At 43.1% G+C, this 19,334-nt stretch overlaps 1 protein-coding gene across 3 annotated transcripts in view; it reads left to right on the top strand.

Moving 5' to 3' along the window:
* ZNF106 (zinc finger protein 106) overlaps positions 1-19,334 on the top strand; it is an 82,687-nt gene that overhangs the window by 44,350 nt on the left and 19,003 nt on the right. For 2 of the 3 annotated variants that reach the window (XM_075927229.2, XM_075927231.2), the window contains 4 exons: positions 5,577-6,360; positions 6,819-6,874; positions 8,577-8,722; positions 15,968-16,102. In XM_075927229.2, the coding sequence (XP_075783344.2) occupies positions 5,577-6,360; positions 6,819-6,874; positions 8,577-8,722; positions 15,968-16,102 (1,121 nt within the window). The remainder of the gene's footprint in view (positions 1-5,576; positions 6,361-6,818; positions 6,875-8,576; positions 8,723-15,967; positions 16,103-19,334) is intronic. The other variant, XM_075927230.2, reaches the window with a different exon arrangement.

The raw sequence follows: 19,334 nt of genomic DNA, 5'->3' as shown, positions 1-19,334 counted from the left end.
CCACCCATGTTCCGAACTGCTAGCAGTATCACAGCCAGCTTGGAGGATTTTTAGTTTTTCCAACCCCATTACTCTTGAGTTGCAAGTGGGATTTAACTAGATTCAGAAATTTTATAATTAATACTACCCTCTTTGCACTACTTGAAGTCTGAATTACATGACTGGTATTATTTTTTTTCTCTGTATTGCCTTGATGCTGTCAACATACATGCCTAATTTTATTAGCATGAGTTGTCTCATTGTAATGAATGGGACTACTAACATGAATACAGTTTAAGTGCTAGCAGGATAAAGATTATATTTGAAAAATTGAAATCTTGAGTGTAATTGGAATTACTGTGATAGATTGTTTATAAAGTTTTAAAACAAAATAGTTCCATACAAGCTCCTGAGCAGTACTTTGCTTTTGAAAGGGATTTAATCCCAAGGAACCTAAATTTTCCAGTCATAATTATTTTTCAATGAAATGTAGGCATTTTTCTGCAACTCTTACCCTAGGTCTCTACCTGGGCTAGTCTAGGATTTAACACACACTTAGCCAATGTTTGACCTTTCATTTTCCCAGCCTAGGGAAATTTCCATGAAAGAAACCCACGAGCGGGGTGTGGTGGGTTTTTTTTGTTTTGTTTTTGGGGTTTTTTGTTAAATCAAACATTGTATGTGTCATACTTGATAACCCTATTTATTTCTCATAAGCCATATATTGACCAGACTAAAATTTAAACTTTTGTAAATAAAACAGAGGAGTCAATGGTCTTTTTGCAGTTTTAGGTTATTTTTTCCTAGTATGGATTGCTACAGATAATACTCTTTAAAGTTCAATCATGTTACCTTAATGTGGCTATATTTATTTCATTCATATCTTCCTTTTTTCACATGTAACAACAAGTAGGGGACCTGTAGATCTAAATAATATATAGAAAATATATATCCCAGGCAAAGTACTGCAATTGTTAGATTAAATTGCTTGTGTTCTTTTACACTGAATGTGGTGATGAACCCAAAGCAAGGGTGCTTCTGCCTTATCAAGTTAAGTTCTTGTCTTTCCATTTTTAATGGTGTAAATAGTGATTTTCATCATTTTGGGGGGGCATCAAAGATGAACCAAAGAACTGCTCCTACAGGAAGCTAATGTTGAGCTGATGGAGAGTATGGAACAGAGTTTTTTAAGTGATTGATTGCTGTAGCTGCAATGGCATAAAGTCTGTCTTCAAATTCAGTGCTCTGATTATGAGCTTCAATGACTGGTTCAGTGACACAAGTTGAAGGATTGGATTAAACTGATACTTTTACATTTTGAGATGAGCATGAATCTTGCTGCTTAACTCTTTGTAATGCTTACATTTTACTTTAGGAGACTTGTTTCAGTAACTTCAGTCCTTTCAGTTGTATGCTTCCTACACTTTCTCTTGGTACATTTAAGTCTAATCTTTTGGATTGATATTTGTTAAACTAACTTCTGTTTGCAGTCTCTCTGTATCTCATGCATGCGCACACAAAGAGCTCGAATGAGCAACTGCCACAACACTAGACAAATTGCTGTGAGCTAATACATTTTACAGAGATTTGCCAGTGGATATCTTGCCCACATTTCATAGATTTATGTCTGGCATTCTTTAATTCAACTCCGCTATGCTCCTTTCCCTAATTTCTCTTTACCACCTCTTCAGGAAGTTCTATAATACTGGTAGTTTCCTAATAGGGATAGCAAGCAAACACCTTGGCTACGTCTACACTGGCATGAATTTCCGGAAATGCTTAAAACGGAACAGTTTTCCGTTATAAGTATTTCCGGAAAAAGAGCATCTACATTGGCAGGATGCTTTTCTGGAAAAGCCCTTTTTCTGGAAAAGCGTCTGTGGCCAATGTAGACGCGCTTTTCCGGAAAAGCCCCAATCGTCATTTTCGCAATCGGGGCTTTTTTCCGGAAAAGACTACTGTGCTGTCTACACTGGCCCTTTTCCAGAACAGTTTTCCGGAAAAAGGACTTTTGCCCGAGCGGGAGCAGCATAGTTTTTCTGGAAAAGCAGCTGATTTCTTACAGTAGATCGTCATTGCTTTTCCGGAAATTCAAGGGGCCAGTGTAGACAGCTCGCAGCTTATTCCGGAAAAGTGGCTGCTTTTCCGGAATAAGTGGCCCAGTGTAGACACGGCCCTTTATTTCATCAATCCCCGTTTGAAAATAGCTACAGATTTGTGTTCACACTCTAAATTAGAAAACTTTCTTTTTTTTTTTTTTGGTTTTTTTTTAATCAAAGATTTTAAATATGTCATGACCAGAATGGTTTTTTTTGTTTGTTTGTTTTTTTGTTTTTTTAATGGTAGGAATCAGAACACTGATAAAAGCAGTTGAGGTTATTTCCCCTAATGGGGTAGGTAAATGGGAGTAGGAATCTTGGCTTATACTAGTTATATATAGGATGTGAATTTAACGATATTCCATGCATCCTTGCCAGCCCAATGTCCTAATATGATAAGGTCCCAACTGTTTAAATCCTGCTTCTATATTTATTCTATATAGAGGAATATGCATGTTTATATTAGTAGTGATCAGAAATCATTTAAATTATTCATTAATTTGATAAATATGTTCTTTTCTCGACAGTTTCCTAAAGGGAAGCCTTAATTATAACATTAGCTTGGAATAGCCGATTGTAGCACACTTTTTAAATAGAATAGTTTGAAGGGTCGTCCCAAAGAATCAGCTGCATACCATCATGTCTGGTCTGAAAACTGTCAGTTTTTTAGGCAGGTTGCATTAGAGGGATGTAAAATCCCGTTTAATTGTCCACAGCGGACCCTGCAGGGCTGGAGTGCCCTCCTCCCTTGCTCCCCACCAGCAGTGGGCAGGGAGCTACTCCAGCTCTCACTGGTTAACCAGAACCAGTTAACCTTTCATATCCCCAGGTTGCAGAAGCTTTAGCGTGCCTCTTTTGAAAGATATTTCTAAAGAGAAGTATTTGTTTTTAATGCTGTTACCGTCTCTTTTCTGGTGAGAGCCTCTCGTGTGTGGCATGAAGAGCGATTGTTGTAATTGAATTGTATTTGAAATTATTAATGTGGAAGACCAGCAAACTGATTTAAACATAAATTCCTTTTTTTAAGTCCAAGGGTCAAATGGTATTTTATACAGTTGCTCTAAACATGACTGACAACCTACAAATTACACCCAATATGATACCAAAGTATTGATGAGCATATGATCCTGTAGACTTGCAGATAGGCCAGACCTAGGGAAAACTGTCTCATCCTGTGGTGCTCCAGCATGACCAAGTAGGGTCTGACAAAAAGCCACGAAGTAGAAGATTCTCTACCTTCAGCTTACTTGTTAGTTAGTTTTAGAGGGAACTTAGTTTGAAGCAGTTTGTCTTTTTTTTTTTTTTTTTTTTTTTTTTTTTTCAATCTCCCCCATCTTTCCTTTTCAACAAAACAGTTGGAAGATTTTTGTTTTTCTTTTGACAATTTTTCTTTGTCTTCTTACTCCAGCTTCTCATGTGATGGGTTAGTTTTTGAACCCTTCATTTTTCTGACACTAATATTACTTTTTCTCATAGGCATTTTTTACCTGCTGATTTTTACCCAGCCTTTTCTGTACCAGTCACAAACCAAATATATATATTATTTTCTTAGCCATACTTATGCTACCTTTAATTACTTAAATTTCATAATTATCCCTATATTCCCCAACTTAAAGCCTGCATATGTAAGTAGATTTTACTGTATTGAGCATTTAAATTACATTGATGAATGACCAACATTTGGAACAGCAGTCTCTACCATGTATATAATCCCACATTAAACCTAGGTCTGTACTAGGGGGTAATGTCAAACTGTGGTACGCAACTCCAGCTGTGAATAGCATAGCTGAAGTCTATGTATCTATCTTAGTTCGCTTTACCATGGCATCTCCGCTATGGGAGGGCTGACCTAAGAAACTCTCCTGTCTATGCCTTTTACTCTTCTTGATCTGGTGGAGTACTGGAGTTGGGAGTGCAATCAGCAGTCGATTTAGACTTGCAAAATCGACCCCTGGTAGTTCAAGCCCAGAGCCGGTTTCCTGGTAAGTGTAAACAAGGCCTTAATGTTTGTTCCCCCCCCCAGGAGGGGGCAGCCAATTCCCTGCTACAGTTTCCTGTTTTGTTGTTGCATATCAACAAGTTATTCAGAAGTTTGGCCATTAAATTTTCAAGATCCAAGTTTAAAGAAGGAATGGCATGTCCAAACTCAGATACTACCTTTAATTCATCCTTCTGCCATTTTAGTTTTACAGCGGACCCTATTCACTGTCTTCTTCCAACACTCCTGTCATCTGAAGAAGTGGGTTGTGTCCAGGAAAGCTCATGATACCATCTGCATGTTTTGTTAGTCTTTAAAGTGCTACTAGACTATTTGTTGTTTTTTTAAGTTTTTTGTGATACCTGAGTTAACAAAGGTGAAATGATAGTGTCTCTGGTTGCTACCAACAATCCAAAAGGTTTTGTGTAATGTAAAGTACTAAGAACTGGAGTGCTAAAGCCTCCTTTAATTTATTCACTTCCTGAGTATGCTGGGGAGTCCATTCCCATTCTGCCTTTTTCTATGGGAACTGATAGTGGTGGTGCAGTGAGTGCTGCATGATCGGGGAATAAAATATGACAAAAGTTATGTCCACCAGTTATTGCAGTGCTGTTTCAGAAATAAGAAAGGGCAGCTCTAAAATCACTCAAACCTATAATTTATTTGGAGCCTCTTGGGTAGGTTTCAGGGTGAGTCCCAGGAAGAAAGTCTCTAGCTGGATTTTTGTTTCTGGGGAAACGTCTCTCATTCTAGTGTGCTTGAACATGATCAGGTGTGGGTCTGACAAAGATTCCTGGCTTTTTTTTAACAAACTTCTGCTAATTTACTAGCTTTAGCAAAAATCCAATTTGAAGCAGATTATCCTTGTTGGTTTTCTTCTTCCAAGATTTTTCCTTTCTTATCTCCTTCCTGCCTCCTTGCTTACCAGCAGAACAGTGGGAAGGTTTATACTTATTTCTTTTGACCATTTCACTATTCAGTTAATTTGAACCATACACCTTTTCCACACTGTTAGTAATATATAATATTACTTATTCTCAGGACATTCTTTTACTAGCTGATTGTGGCCTTTTCCATACTAGCCACAAACCATAAACCATATACATTATCTTCTTAAGCTAACTTCAGTTCTTTTAATTTCATAACTATTCTTATAGGGATAACATAAAAAATTATATATCTGTTGCGAGTGCATTTTGCTTCCAGGTAAGTTTGTTCTTAAGGTGAATTCCACCAAGACATGCAAATGACACTTTAAAAAATGTTAATAGCTGATTGGCCTTAATTAAAAATAAAAAACAGATAAGGCTTGCATAATGAATACAAATTGTATGTGTATTTCTTTAGATATTAAAAAAAATTCTAGTTTTAAACATCCAGGTATGTCATGGCTGTACACTTTCAAAACAGATTGTAATAATTCTTGCAGCTCACTTTTAATAAAGCCGGGGGGCGGGGAGGATCTAGGCATAAATAATTATAGCAGAGTGAATATTATTTTCATTTCTTCTTTTCTTCAGTAGATACCAGCCAGAAAACCTCAGTGTACCCAGTTATCTCTGCAATTATGTCCCTGTCAGAGCTGACTACTTGTTTCCAACAGACAAATCAAGATGTTCACAAGCCTGCTACAGATAAGGGGAGGACCATACTATCTGGGAATCCTTCTTCACAATCGCCATCTATTGTCAACAAAAAAGGGGTGATTGAAACCCAGGAAAGTACCTTACTTGACCAGTGTAGCAGCTCCCTTTCAAATCATTCTCATGCTTTAAAAGTATCTTTGGGCAAAGCTTCTAAACTACCAGCAGAACAGCCTGAACAACAGGCAGAGTCCACTCTGATCTCTTCAGAGAACAAAGGAAAAAAGAAAAGGAAAAAGCTAAGGAAGAAGAAAACTCTGCGAGCAGCCCATGTGCCTGAGAACAGTGACACAGAACAGGATGTTATTGACTCTAAACCTATTAGGAAAGTCAAGAGTGGAAAGGTGCCCACAGCAAGAAAGGTTATTAGATCTACCTTTCCAAAACAGGAGGATGGGGGCGCTACTCGTGAAGTAGAGAGAAACAAAAATGATGATGAAAGTGATGCCTCTCTGGAATTAGTAGAAACTACAAACCCTCAATCAGAAGTGGTGGCCATCACCTCTTCAGAGTCAGGAGATGAGAAACCAGACAGCCCATCCAAGAGAGACACCAAGAGATCCTCAGAGCAAACTTCAGTAGAGGCATTTCGCTCTGGTTATGATGAAGTGAGCTCTACCAGTGAGATTGGTACTAATTATATGGATGGCATCAATAGAAGGTGAGATGCAAAAATGGATTATAGTAGATCAGTACAGATTACTTACCATAAAGTAGATCTGGCATGAAAATTTTGCAAGAGCCTTTTCTTTCCTTGTGTGAAAAGCTTAAAACATGTAGACGTGGGAGCAGATCTCATTCCTCAGGGCTTTCAGCACTGAAATGAGCAAAGATTAATATTTATCCCCATACAAGCTGCTAGTTATATGTCTGAAATTCTTCATGTGCATACAAAAGTGTTCATGCACTGTTCTATACTAACTTCTGCATTAATTAAGACATTTTCCTTTTTCTTTGAGGAAAAGTGCATAAGGCTGTTAGCAGTGAGCTTTTTTTCATAGCCCACAGAGGGCTATCATACTTTTTCTACAATATATCTGATAAAATATCCTATTCTGGCTGTCGCTGAAATTCTTTGCTTATGTATATTTCACTATCTTTCCTGAATATTTTTTGCAGCGTGGCTGAGAATCTCCCTTCTGCATCTTCGGTGAAAGGCTCAAAGAATTCCTCAGGTATTTTGTCATTATGCTTTGCCATTTTAAATGGGTATTGAATCTCTTCTGGAATTTTGGGTTAAAGTGGATTCCAAAGGTGCCTGTTTTCCCTCTGATCCACAAGTCCTGTTGGATGGTAGGGTGAATTTTGGTTTATGTAACTCTTCTGGGGATAAACAGCAGGTTGAACTTCTCTAGTCTGGAACTCTCAGGACTTGACTGGTGCCAAGCCACGGGAGGTCAGTATTGTCTAGCAGCATTAGCAACACTTCCACTGCTTACTGGGCTTTTAAAAGATATTTAGGGGTAAATTAGAGCTAAATAACAGCACAGAACACCAAGAGACAGGACTTGTGGTTGTGAACAAATATTATGGGACCGCAAGAAACTTGGCCACACCCATGAGAAGTGGACATCCAGCCAACTAAAATTATTCCAGCTCAGATGTTGCTGGACCAGGAAGTAGGGATGTTAAAATGTGTATATTCAGATAAGTGTGAAACTGCTGGAATTTTAGGAGGTTTCATGTTTACAAATGGGGGAGGGGAAGCGTGCCCCCTTGAACTGATGCATGGGGATCTGGCTTTTAAGCCTGCTCCCTGCACGTACTTGCTGCCGCAGAGCTGCATTGCACTCTCTTCTCCCTCCTCCCTCCCCCGCCCTGCCCCATGCTGCTGCCTGGAGCTGGCTTAAAAGCTGGTTCCCCATGTGAACTGGCTCCCACCTGCCCTCCCCCTTCTTCTCCCTGCTGCTGCCTCTGATACAGAGGCAGGGGGTAGAGGAGGGGGAGCGTGTTGCATGTAACTAAGAAGGTTAACAGATGAGTCCAGGCTCATCAGTTATACTATCACATCCCTAAAGAGTGCCAGTCTAGAGTGATTCAACCTGTAGTCCAAATGCTAAAATGGGACAAGGCCTTACTGGTCAGTTCACCAGCTCATGTACCTGATTGCTGGGGTAGATTTCACCTTTTACCCCTCATCTGAGCTCAGCAGTCTTTCAAACCTAAGGATATGCTGAATAGTCCTTTTGGTGCTGGGATTTTGCTCACTGTTGCCTTTTCTTGGCTCCAGCCACAGTCCTTAAATTGTGGAGAATGGCCAGCCCTAAGTGCCACTACTTTCACTGTCATCCTGGAGATGTCTGTGCAGGCCATTCCCCAGATTCTCTTTAAACAGGCCTCTGCTAGACCCTACCCAGGCTCCTTTTCCTGTTTCCTCAGGTAACTATTACCTGTCTGTCTTCTAAAGAACTTCCCCAGCAAGCTGTTTTCTGCCCTCTCTGCTGCTAGCCTTTGCAGGTTAAGCCCTGTTTTCAGCTTCATTTCCAGACTTCTTCTCTGGACTATTGTGGAGAGGTTTCTCAGCCATCTTACTTACACCTTCTGGCCATCGCATCTTACTGAGAGAAGACTGTCTGCTTTTATAACTCTTTAGGCAGTCACATGACCCCTCTGTCATTAATGTGCTCCCTCTGAGAACTATGACTTAGTTTTTTACTTTAAAGGGAGTAAGGCCTCATAACAGGCATGCTGACCACCCCTGCTCTTAAAGGGCTACACCTCTATTACATTTTTTTAGTTGTTTGTTTTTCTTGTAGAGCTTTTTGAAAAGGTGATGACTATCAATAATATGAGGAGTCATTACTTATGCAAAGCTTTTGTGTGACTAAAACATGCTGATTGTTGAAAAACAAGCTTTGATAACCCTTCATTCTGTAGAAGTGTCTTCAGAGCCAGGTGAGGATGAAGAACCTACGGAGGGGAGCTTTGAGGGGCATCAAGCTGCAGTGAATGCTATTCAGATTTTTGGGAATGTGCTTTACACCTGCTCAGCAGACAAAACTATCCGTGCCTACAATCTGGTTGTAAGTAGAATAATCATGGAGACAATGTACTAGCAATGTTTCGTAGTCGTAAGGTTTTTATAAAGCCCTACTTTGTGTTTTAAAGAAGTCCTTCTAAAGGAATCATTTATAACTTTTTTTTTTTTTAATCTGTACACAAAGCCTTAGAACTTTAATAGTAATGATCAGTCAAGATTAACCCATTAGGGCTTTTGTATGCTTGCTTTCAGCATGAGAATTAAGGCTTGGTGAAAAAAATTATGTAGAAAATGTGCATGAAGAGAAATTTGATATATTTCTTTTTAAAAAGAAATATATGGTTTGCACTGTCTTTTTAAGAATGTCAGTTAGGTAACAAGTACCATTCTAGGAGAGAAGTTGAGTCACTCCCTATTGCCCATTGGGGTGGAGAAGGTATATTATTCAAATTCAAATTGGTCTATAGCCCTTTTGTAGAAGCCCATGTTTGTGGCCACTTCCCTTCTCCCCAAAAACCCCAACAAATCTTGAACAAAAAGGCTTCTTAAATTTCTTGTAGGGCCTATTTTTATTAAGAATATCTGAAATACAGACTGACCATAGCTTAATATAGTCCTATGGTGGTTGTAATGCAAATCTTGCAAATGATAACTAATCCATTCCAGAAAACTTCCAAAGCTACATAAGGAGTGCATTCAGACACCTAAAAAGGCATAACATTTTAAAGTAAAACTACACCACCAAGGATCCACAGATCTTGTATTTTAACTCCGCGAATTATTAATAATATAGTAAAACTCCGGTGGTCCGGCATCCAGTGGTCCGGTACGCCTGATGGTCCGGCACCAACTGCAACCCGGAAGTGCTCCGGCAGCTGCTTCAAGTTGTTAGTGTAATTGATTAACTGCGGCTGGATCTGCAGGCGACAGGCTTGCAATTTATCTTTGCTCTATCTATTGCCTCTGGGGGGCAGGAGGGGAAGGAGAGAGGGAGGAGAAGGGGACCGAGGTCGGCGGCAGGGGCGGGGGCGCCAAACTCTCCGTCATGTTGCAGGGTGGTGGAGAGGGGGCAAGAGGCAGGCAGCCGCATTCAGGAAGTTCTAATCAGTTACACTTACTCCGGCTGGATCTACAGCCGACAGGCTCTCAATCTACCTTTCCTCTCTACTGCCTGGAGGAGGGGGGGGCAGGGGAAGGTAATGGTTGGTTGGGGAGGGGCGGGGGGGTGCCAAACCCTCCCTCCTGCTGCAGGGAGGCAAAGCCTGCAAGCGGCAGAGCAAGAGAGGGAGGGAGAGGCAGGCAGCTGTTTCAAGAAGTTCTAATCAATTACACTGCCCCGGCAACAGGCTCGCAATCTACCTTTCCTCTCTACTGCCTGGAGTGTGTGTGTGTGGGGGGGGGAAACGGGTAGATCCGCAGGTGATAGGCTGCTGCTGAAACTCACAAGAGATCATCTCCCCTCCCTGTCCCTGCTGCTTTTACCAGTAGACGGGATAGCCCCTACCTTCCCCTGTCCCCCCTCCTCCAGGCAGTAGAGAGGAAAGGTAGATTGAGAGCCTGTCGGCTGTGAATCCAGCCGGAGTAAGTGTAACTGATTAGAACTTCCTGAATGCGGCTGCCTGCCTCTCGCCGCCTCTCCCCTTCCGCCGCTCGCAGGCTTTGCCTCCCTGAAACAGGAGGGAGGGTTCAGCATCCCCCTGCCCACCGACCCCCTACCCTCCCCCATCCCTCCAGGCAGTAGAGGAAAGGTAGATTGTGAGTCTGTTGCCGGGGCAGTGTAATTGATTAGAACTTCTTGAAACAGCTGCCTGCCTCTCCCTTCCTTCTTGTTCTGCCGCTTGCAGGCTTTGCCTCCCTGCAGCAGGAGGGAGGGTTTGGCACACCCCCGCCCCCTCCCCTGCCCCTCTCCTTGCGGCGCTGTTCCCCTCCTACGAGATCCGCCCCTGCCAGAGTACCTCCTGATAGTCCGGCATTTCTGATAATCCAGCACCACCTGGGTTCCAAAGGTGCCGGATTATCGGAAGTCTACTGTACTTGGTAATAGTTCTTTTTCATTCATAGGCCTCAAAGTGATTTACAAGAATGGGGACTAAACTTCGGTTTTCCTGGTGCTGTGTGCTCTTGGAACAATGGTTCTCAACCTTTCCCAAGTACAGTAAAACCTGTGTTATCCAGCACGCTCAGGGATTAGAATAGTGATAGAAATGTAGCCGTGTTAGTCTGGGGTAGTTGAAGCAAAATGCAGGACAATGTAGCACTTTAAAGACTAACAAGATGGTTTATTAGATGATGAGCTTTCGTGGGCCAGACCCACTTCCTCAGATCAAATAGTGGAAGAAAGTAGTCACAACCATATATACCAAAGGATACAATTTAAAAAAATGAACAAATATGAAAAGGACAAATCACATTGCAGAACAGAAGGAGGATGTGGGGGGGTGGGAAGGGGGAGGAAGGAAGGTAAGTGTCTGTGAATTGCTGATATTAAAGGTAGGGAGAGTGGGATGTTTGTGAGTTAATGGTATTACAGGTGATAATTGGGGAAACTGTCTTGATAATGGGTGAGAAAGTTCAAAGACTTGTTAAGTCCTTGTCGGTAAGTGTCGAATTTTAACATGAATGACAGTTCAGAGGATTCCCTTTCAAGTGCAGATGTAAAAGGTCTTTGTAGCAGAATGCAGGTGGCTAAGTCATTTAGAGAGTGTCCTTTCTGGTTAAAGTGGCAAGAAACTGTTTTCTCTTTGTGATCTTGTCTAATATCTGTTTTGTGGGCATTAATCCTTTGGCGAAGTGTCTGAGATGTTTGTCCAATGTACATAGCAGACGGACACTTTCGGCACATGATAGCGTAGATTATATTTCTGGATGCGCAGGAATATGTGTTCTTGATCTTATAACTCACTTGGTTAGGTCCAATAATGGTATCAGCAGAATGAATATGTGGACAAAGCTGGCAACGGGGTTTGTTGCAAGGGAAGGTACCAGGGTTGGTATTAGTGTGGTATGTCCTGTGGTGGTTGGTAAGAATCATCTTGAGGTTAGGTGGTTGTCTATAGGAGACTATGGGTCTGTCTCCCAGAGCCTCTTTGAGTATGGTATCCTGTTCCAATATAGGCTGTAGTTTCTTGATAATGTGTTGGACAGGTTTAAGTTGGGGGTTGTAGGTGATGACAAGTGGTGTTCTATTGTTGGTTTTCTTGGGTCTGTCTTGAAGTAGATGGTTTCTAGGTATTCGTCTGGCTCTTTCAATTTGCTTTTTTGTTTCTCTGGGTGGGTAGTTGAGATTTATAAATGCTTGGTAGAGATCCTGAAGCTTCTGGTCTCTGTCAGTGGGGTTAGAGCAGATGCGGTTGTATCGAAGGGCTTGGCTATAGACGATGGATCGTGTGGTGTGTTCTGGATGGGAGCTGGATGCATGTAGGTAACTGTATGAGTCAGTGGGTTTTCTGTAGAGAGTGGTGTCTAATTTTCCATTGTTGATTTGTACGGTGGTGTCCAGGAAGTGGATCTCTCGTGTAGAATGGTCCAGGCTGAGGTTGATGGTGGGGTGTAGGTTGTTGAAATCTCTGTGGAATATCTCCAGTGTTTCTTGGCCATGTGTCCAGATCATAAAGATGTCATCGATGTACCGTAGGTAGAGGAGGGGTGAAAGGGGACGGGAGTTGAGGAAACGTTGTTCTAGGTCAGCCATAAAGATGTTAGCATACTGTGGGGCCATGCGTGTACCCATGGCTGTGCCGCTGATCTGGAGGTATAAGTTGTTCTCAAACCGGAAATAATTGTGGGTGAGAACAAAGTTACATAGGTCTGCTATCAGGTTGGCAGTAGTGTCCTCTGGGATAGTGTTTCTAATTGCTTGTAATCCGTCTTCATGTGGGATGTTGGTATATAGAGCTTCTACATCCATGGTGGCAAGGATGGTATTATTGGGGAGGTTATCGATGTTTTGTAATTTCCTTAGGAAGTCAGTAGTGTCTCGGAGATAGCTGGGGGTATTGGTTACGAAGGGTTTGAGAAGAGTGTCTACATAGCTGGATAGACCAGTAGTGAGCGTGCCAATACCAGAGATGATGGGACGTCCGGGGTGCCCAGGTTTATGGATCTTGGGAAGTAGATAGAACAATCCTGGTCGGGGGTCAGAAGGTGATTCTGTGAGGATTTGTTCCCGAGTAGCTGTGGGGAGGCTTTTAAGGAGACAGTGTAGTTTCTTTTGGTAGTCCAAGGTGGGATCAGAGGGGAGAGGTTTGTAAAATGTGGTGTTCGAGAGTTGTCTGGTTGCCTCCTGGTTATAGTCGGCCTTATTCATAATGACCACAGCACCCCCTTTGTCAGCCGGTTTGATTACAATGTCCAGGTTGTTTTTGAGACTCTGGATGGCATGGTGTTCAGCGCGGCTAAGATTGTGTGTCGCTTGTTGTCGTTTGTGAATAATGTCAGTCTGTGCGTTGTTGCGGAAGCTGTGTATATAGAAATCCAGATTGTAATTCCGACCGTCAGGGGGAGTCCATATAGAATTATTTTTCCTATGGTGTTGGTAGGGGGGATCTGGTAGGTCAGATTGATGTTCAGTGGTGGTTTGGAAATATTCTCGGAGACGGAGGCGGCGAAAAAAAGCCTCAAGGTCACCACAAAATTGTATCCAGTTTGTGGGGGACGTGGGGCAGAAAGAGAGACCCCGGGACAAGACAGACTCTTCTGCTGGATTGAGTTTGTAGCTGGAGAGGTTAACAATATTATCCGGTGGGTTGAGGCAGTTGCTGTTGTAGCCAGTGGTATGGAGCAGGTTAGAAAATTTATTGTCTTTTCTTTGTTGTAGGGAATAGAAGTGTGTATAGTAGATTTCTTGTCTGGTGGATTAGGGCGTTCCGGTTGTCTTCCTTGCTCAGGGATTAGGGCGTTCCGGTTGTCTAAAAATTCCGTTTATCTGAGGGTCCCATCAACCTAGGAAAAACCAATAGACAATAATAGTAAAACTCAAGTTTTTAATATTGGTAATTTTGTAGTGTGAGGCAGTTGGTCTCACATTTCTGTTTAAAGTTAAAGATGATTAGTGTTTCTTAAATAAAACATTGTTAAGCCAATCTTGGTAAACCAAACCAGGCCTGTGTGCCTGAAGATGTGACGGTATTGTGGCTGTGGGCAATGCTGGTTAACCAAGTTTTCTGGTTAATAAAGTGCTGGATAACAAGGGTTTTACTGTACTTGGGGTTGTGGCCTCTAAGTTGGGGTTGTGGCCTCTAAGTTGACAAACACTAAAAATGGATGAGTTGGTATACCCCTTAGAATACCTCTGTGTTGCCCCAGGGGAATGCATACCCCTAGTCGATAACCACTGTTCTAGTTTGTGCTGCCTTTCTAGATTTCTTTTTAACCTTGTAGAGATTGAACCTCTCTAGTCTGGCACCCTCAGGACTTGAGTAGTGCTGAACCAGATAATTTGCTAAACCACAGGAGGTCAATATTGTCTAGCAGCATTATCAACACTTATGCTGCTTACTGGGCTCTTAGTTAGCTCTAATTTACCCCTAAATGTCTTCTAAGAGCACAGAACACTGAGAGCTAAGACTGGTGGCTTTAAACAAACTTTATGGAACCGTGAGAAACTTGGCCCACACCGTAGATAAGTGGACATCAAGCTAATTAAAATCATGCCGGACCACGGATGTTGCCAGACCAAAGAGTTTAGGACTACAGAGTTTCAACATGTAGTGCTTTTACAGTATAGATTATGCAAGTGTACTAATATGTCTTTGGGGGAAAAAATTACAAGAGTGTATTGTTAATTTTGAATTCTAGATAAAAATCTGGTGTTCCTCATGACCTCTTTCTTTTTCTGAAATAAACATCATGCTAGCAGGAAATGTGTACGGGGTGGTGGTGTGAGGTTCTCTGAAGGGTACCTAAGTTTTGAGGCATCTTGTTACAGCCTGCCCTGAGCATGAAGAAACCTTGTGTTGTCCTGTCAGGGTCAGTTCCCCAACTCTCCAAGCAGCAGACAGCACAAGCATTCTCCTCTCAGCTGAGACAGGCTTTGCCATTCTTTTGGAGTTTAGCAATATATACATTGCAAACTGTGTCCACCTTGAGTGTTCAGCCCCCTAATCACTGGACAAAGGAACAGTACACTCCAATTTACCAGTTGCTATCTAAATAACAGTTCCACTTCTTACCCCTCACTTAGATTCTAGTGAAAACTAGAATAAGTAGGGATTGGAGAAGAAGCAAGTAGGGTTAATGGACCCCTGGGGCTACATATAAAATCATAACAGCTGTTGACTCAAGTCCCACGACTTGAACTCGAGTCCGACTTAAGCCTAAGTGACTCGAACTGAGACTTGACTCGGGTTCATTATTTGTGACTTGAGACTTGCTAATTTTGTTAATTTGACTTGGTGAAAAAATTGTCCGAACATGCCGATATTAATGGCTTGTACAAAAGTGACTTGACTTTTTTTAAAATTAAGACTTGGGACTTGACTCGAAAGTGACTTTAGGGACTTGAGACTCGGACTTGACAATGATGACTTGAAGTCAACACTGAATCATAACATGCAGCCGACCGCCTAAACATATTTAATAAGATATTCTCTTGTTACATGCGGTGCTATTTATCCAAAGGCATTATCACATTTTTCAGCTTGAATGCCCGAGGCCCTCCTTTTGTGAGCTCAAACCCACTGTCAGCTTGTCTTCGCAGATGAAGGATGCCAGGACATCTTTCTGCGCGCAAAAAAATATTGGACCCGTTCATTTTTGTTTTGTTTTTTAACCTGAATACAAGGTTCTATCCCTTGCTGTTTACCTCCTCCTGTTAACTTCTCTTGAAATCCCTACACTCTCTTCATTAGCATTTTATTCAGTATCCAAATATACTTCCGGTGTAAGATGGCAGTCAGGAATATAAGCATCTGATACCTTCAGACAGCTTGCACCAGAAGAAGGTATGCCAGCTCTGGGTGACCTGCTTTTACCCCTAGACTTACAGAACATAACTTCCAATATATCTAGGTATCTTCTCGCATATTATCTGCATGTGCAAAACTCATGATGATTGGTGTGATTCAGGCTTTCAGTAGGAATTTCACATGACATTCTATGGTGATCTACCATACCCAGAAAATTGCTTATGCATCCCATGCCACCTGCCAGCTAGCATCAGTTAGTCACAGAGTTCTGTGGCTTTGGGATCTGAGAGTATGTATATATCTATGTAAACATTAAGAAAAGGAAGAAAATTAATCTCTATTGTAGTCAATACATTAACAAAATTTTTGTGCTCTGCTTTTAGAACAGGAAATGTGTGGGTATCTTTGAAGGACATACTTCCAAAGTGAACTGTCTCCTGGTTACTCAAACAAATGGGAAGAATGTAGCCCTCTACACTGGCTCTAGTGACCACACAATCAACTGCTACAATATTAAGGTACTCATAAACGTGGTATTTAATGAGTTAAACTTTGCACATTTCCAGGAGAATCTCAAAGGACTTTTCAAACATAAATGAATCAAATCTTTCAAATCCCCATGAGGTAGATGGTATCTTCATTCTATGATGAAAGAAAGTGACCTGCCCCAAGTCACAGTGGAAGCAGAAATATAACTAAGTTACTTCTGATTCCCCGTTGTGTGTCTTAAACAGAATGTATGTGTTGTGATACAAAAATGTGAATAATATGAGTCAAAGACCAAGTCTATACTAGATCAGGCAGGTTGACTTAAGGTATGCAACTCCAGTTACTCAAAATGCATTGCTGGAATTGGCTTACCTTAAGCCAAGACGTGGCAGTGTCCACACAGCGGGAGACTGACGGGAGCATGTGCTCCAGTCATCTTGCCTTACTTCTTGCAGAAGGAGGAGTATCAGATGCTGTCAGGGTCAGGAGCTGTCCTCTGTGTTCAATTTTAAGGGTCTATACTAGACCTACTAAATCGAACGAAAGAAGATCGACCTCTGGAGCTTCAGTCGTAAGTACAGTAAATTTACGATAATCTGGCATCTTTAAGACCCAGGTGGTGCTGGATTATTAGATATGCTGGACTATCGGAAGAGGGGGCTATGAGGAGTCTGGGGTGCGGTGGGGGGGATGCCACTCCAGACCCGTCGTAGCCCCCCCCTGTTGATAGTCCGGCTCTGCCCCAGGCGTCCCCGATTCAGCTGCTGCTGGTCAGTTTCAGCAGCGGCTGAATCCGGGACGCCTGGGGCAAAGCAGCTGGAGTGCTGCCAGGTTGGTCCGGTAGCACCTCCCCTCGGTGCTGCGAGATCAACCCAGCAGCACCCCAGCTGCTCTTGGGGATGCCTGGGATAGAGCAGCTGGGGTGCTGCCGGGTTGGTCCCGCAGCGTCGAGGGGCGGTACTACGGGACCAGTCTTCCAGCACCCCAGCTGCTCTTGGGGACGCCTGGGACAGAGCAGCGTCTGACCAGTGCCCCCGGCTTCCCGGAATCAGCCGCTGGTCAGTTTCAGCAGTGGCTGAATCGGAGACACCTGGGGCAGAGCAGCTGAGGCTCTGCCCCAGGTGTCCCCAAGAGCAGCTGGGGTACTGCCAGGTTGGTCTTGCAGCCCCGAGGGGCAGCTCTACGGGACCAACCCAGCAGCACTGTAGCTGCTCTACCCGGCTTCCCTGATTCAGCTGCTGGTCAGTTTCAGCAGCGGCTGAATCCGGGAAGTCGGGCGCAGAGCAGCTCCAATTGTCTGGCTGCCCGGAGCACTTCCGGGTTCCCGATGGTGCCGGACCATCAGGAGTGCAGGAGCATTGGATGCTGGACCAATGGAGTTTTACTGTATAGATGTGCCCTTAGTCATTTCAAATTATCCCAAACAAGTGCCAATAAAAATATTACCACATTAACATATTTGGTGTGCTACATGGTTGCAGAAACTACTTCAGAAATGTTTTGAGTTTTAAAAATATACTCTTTTTGTATTTTCTTTTAAATCAAGTTCTCTGATGCATTGAGTGTTAATTGTACAGGCTTTGGAAAATGAGACAATTATTAATTTTACAAATCACTTAAACTGGCAGATTTCATATATAAATGTCAGTAGTTAGATCAGTATCTTATGTTGTAGAAGGGCAGTATACTATTTGATGTCCGGTTTATTGCCCTAATGAACTGTGAGATGTCAGGTTTCAGAGGAGTAGCTGCATTAGTCTGTTTCAGCAAAAACAAGGAGTCCAGGGGCACTTTAAAGACTAATAAATTTAGTAGGACATTAAGGCATAAGCTTTTGTGAGATACAACTCACTTCTTGAGATGCTAAAGAGGAAAGAAAACAGAAAAGGAAGGGATACAGAGATAGGAGGATAACATCAATGGTAATTAAATCAGAGTGACTGTGGCTTATCACTCTCAATGATGAGAAGGTGAGAGTACCTGATTGGGAAATTACCTATTATAATGTGAGAACCATTCCATGTGTCTATTTTAAACCTTGTTTCAGGGTATCAAATTTGCATATGAATTCCAGCTCAGCAGTTTCTTATTGCAGTCTGGTTTTTTGTCTGAGAATGGCAATTAGCAAGTCAGAAACTGTGTCCAGGAAGGTTGAAGTGCTCCCTTTCTGGTTTTTTATGTTGCCATTTTTAATGTCTGATTTGTATCCATTTATTCTTTTGCCAAGAGACAGTCTGGTTTGTCTGATGTACATGGCAGAGGGGCTTTGTTGGCACATGGCATATATTACATTACAGGCAGTCCCCGAGTTACGCGGATCCGACTTCCGCACTTACAAACGGGGCTTTCTCGCCCCGGAGCTTGCAAGCAGCGGGACCGCCCAGAGCACAGCGGTCCCGCCACCTCGACCTCCGGGGCGAGAAAAGCAGCTCCGGGTGTCCCTGGTCTGCTGGGGACTGTCTCCAGCAGACCAGGGACACCTGGAGCAAAGCCGGGGAGGCGGAGGGGTCCCACGCCTCTGAGGCTTTGCTCCCCGTGTCCCTGGTCTGCTGGGGGGGGGGGGTACAGCTAGTGCACCCCCCCCCCCCAGCAGACTAGGCTTTTGTTGTGGACCCTGGGGTAGAGCAGCTGGGGTGCTGCTGGGTTGGTCCTGCAGGGACCTACCTGGCAGCCCAGCTGTTCTGTCCCAGGCTAAGATTCAGCCGCTGTTGAAACTGATCAGTGGCTGATTCCAGGAAGCTGGGGGCAGAGCAATTCTGCCTCCAGCTTCCTGTAGTCAGCCCCTGGTCAGTTTCAGCAGCAGTGGCTGAATCTGGAGCCAGTTCCGACTTACATTCAAATTCAACTTAAGAACAAACCTGTAGTCCCTCTCTTGTATGTAACCCGGGGACTGCCTGTAGTAGATGTGCATGTGAATGAGCCTTTGATGGCATAGCTGATATGGTTGGGTCCTGCAATGGTGGTGTCATTAAGATAGACATGTGGGCAGACCTGGCACTGGGTTTGTTGTCCCATCCCCCCCCCACCAGTAAACTTTTTAGCAGGCTAGCCAGCCTGGCTCATGCCAGGTCCGGGACCTACCTCTGCTGTGGCTCTGTGTTTAAAGTGTATTAGGAGCCGAGTGGGCAGGCAGCCTGGCTCAGTTCTGGTTCGCACAAGGTCTGGAAGCTCAGACTCCCTTCCCCCCCAGAAAGGGGCTGCTGACACCCCACACTCCTGCGTCTTTATCAGAGGCAGCAGCACAGGGCGAAAAGCAGCCAG

The sequence above is a fragment of the Pelodiscus sinensis genome, chromosome 5 (assembly GCF_052426305.1).
Source record: "Pelodiscus sinensis isolate ZL-2025 chromosome 5, ASM5242630v1, whole genome shotgun sequence".
Lineage (NCBI taxonomy): Eukaryota > Metazoa > Chordata > Testudines > Trionychidae > Pelodiscus > Pelodiscus sinensis.
This window is presented reverse-complemented; position numbering and strand designations above follow the sequence as displayed.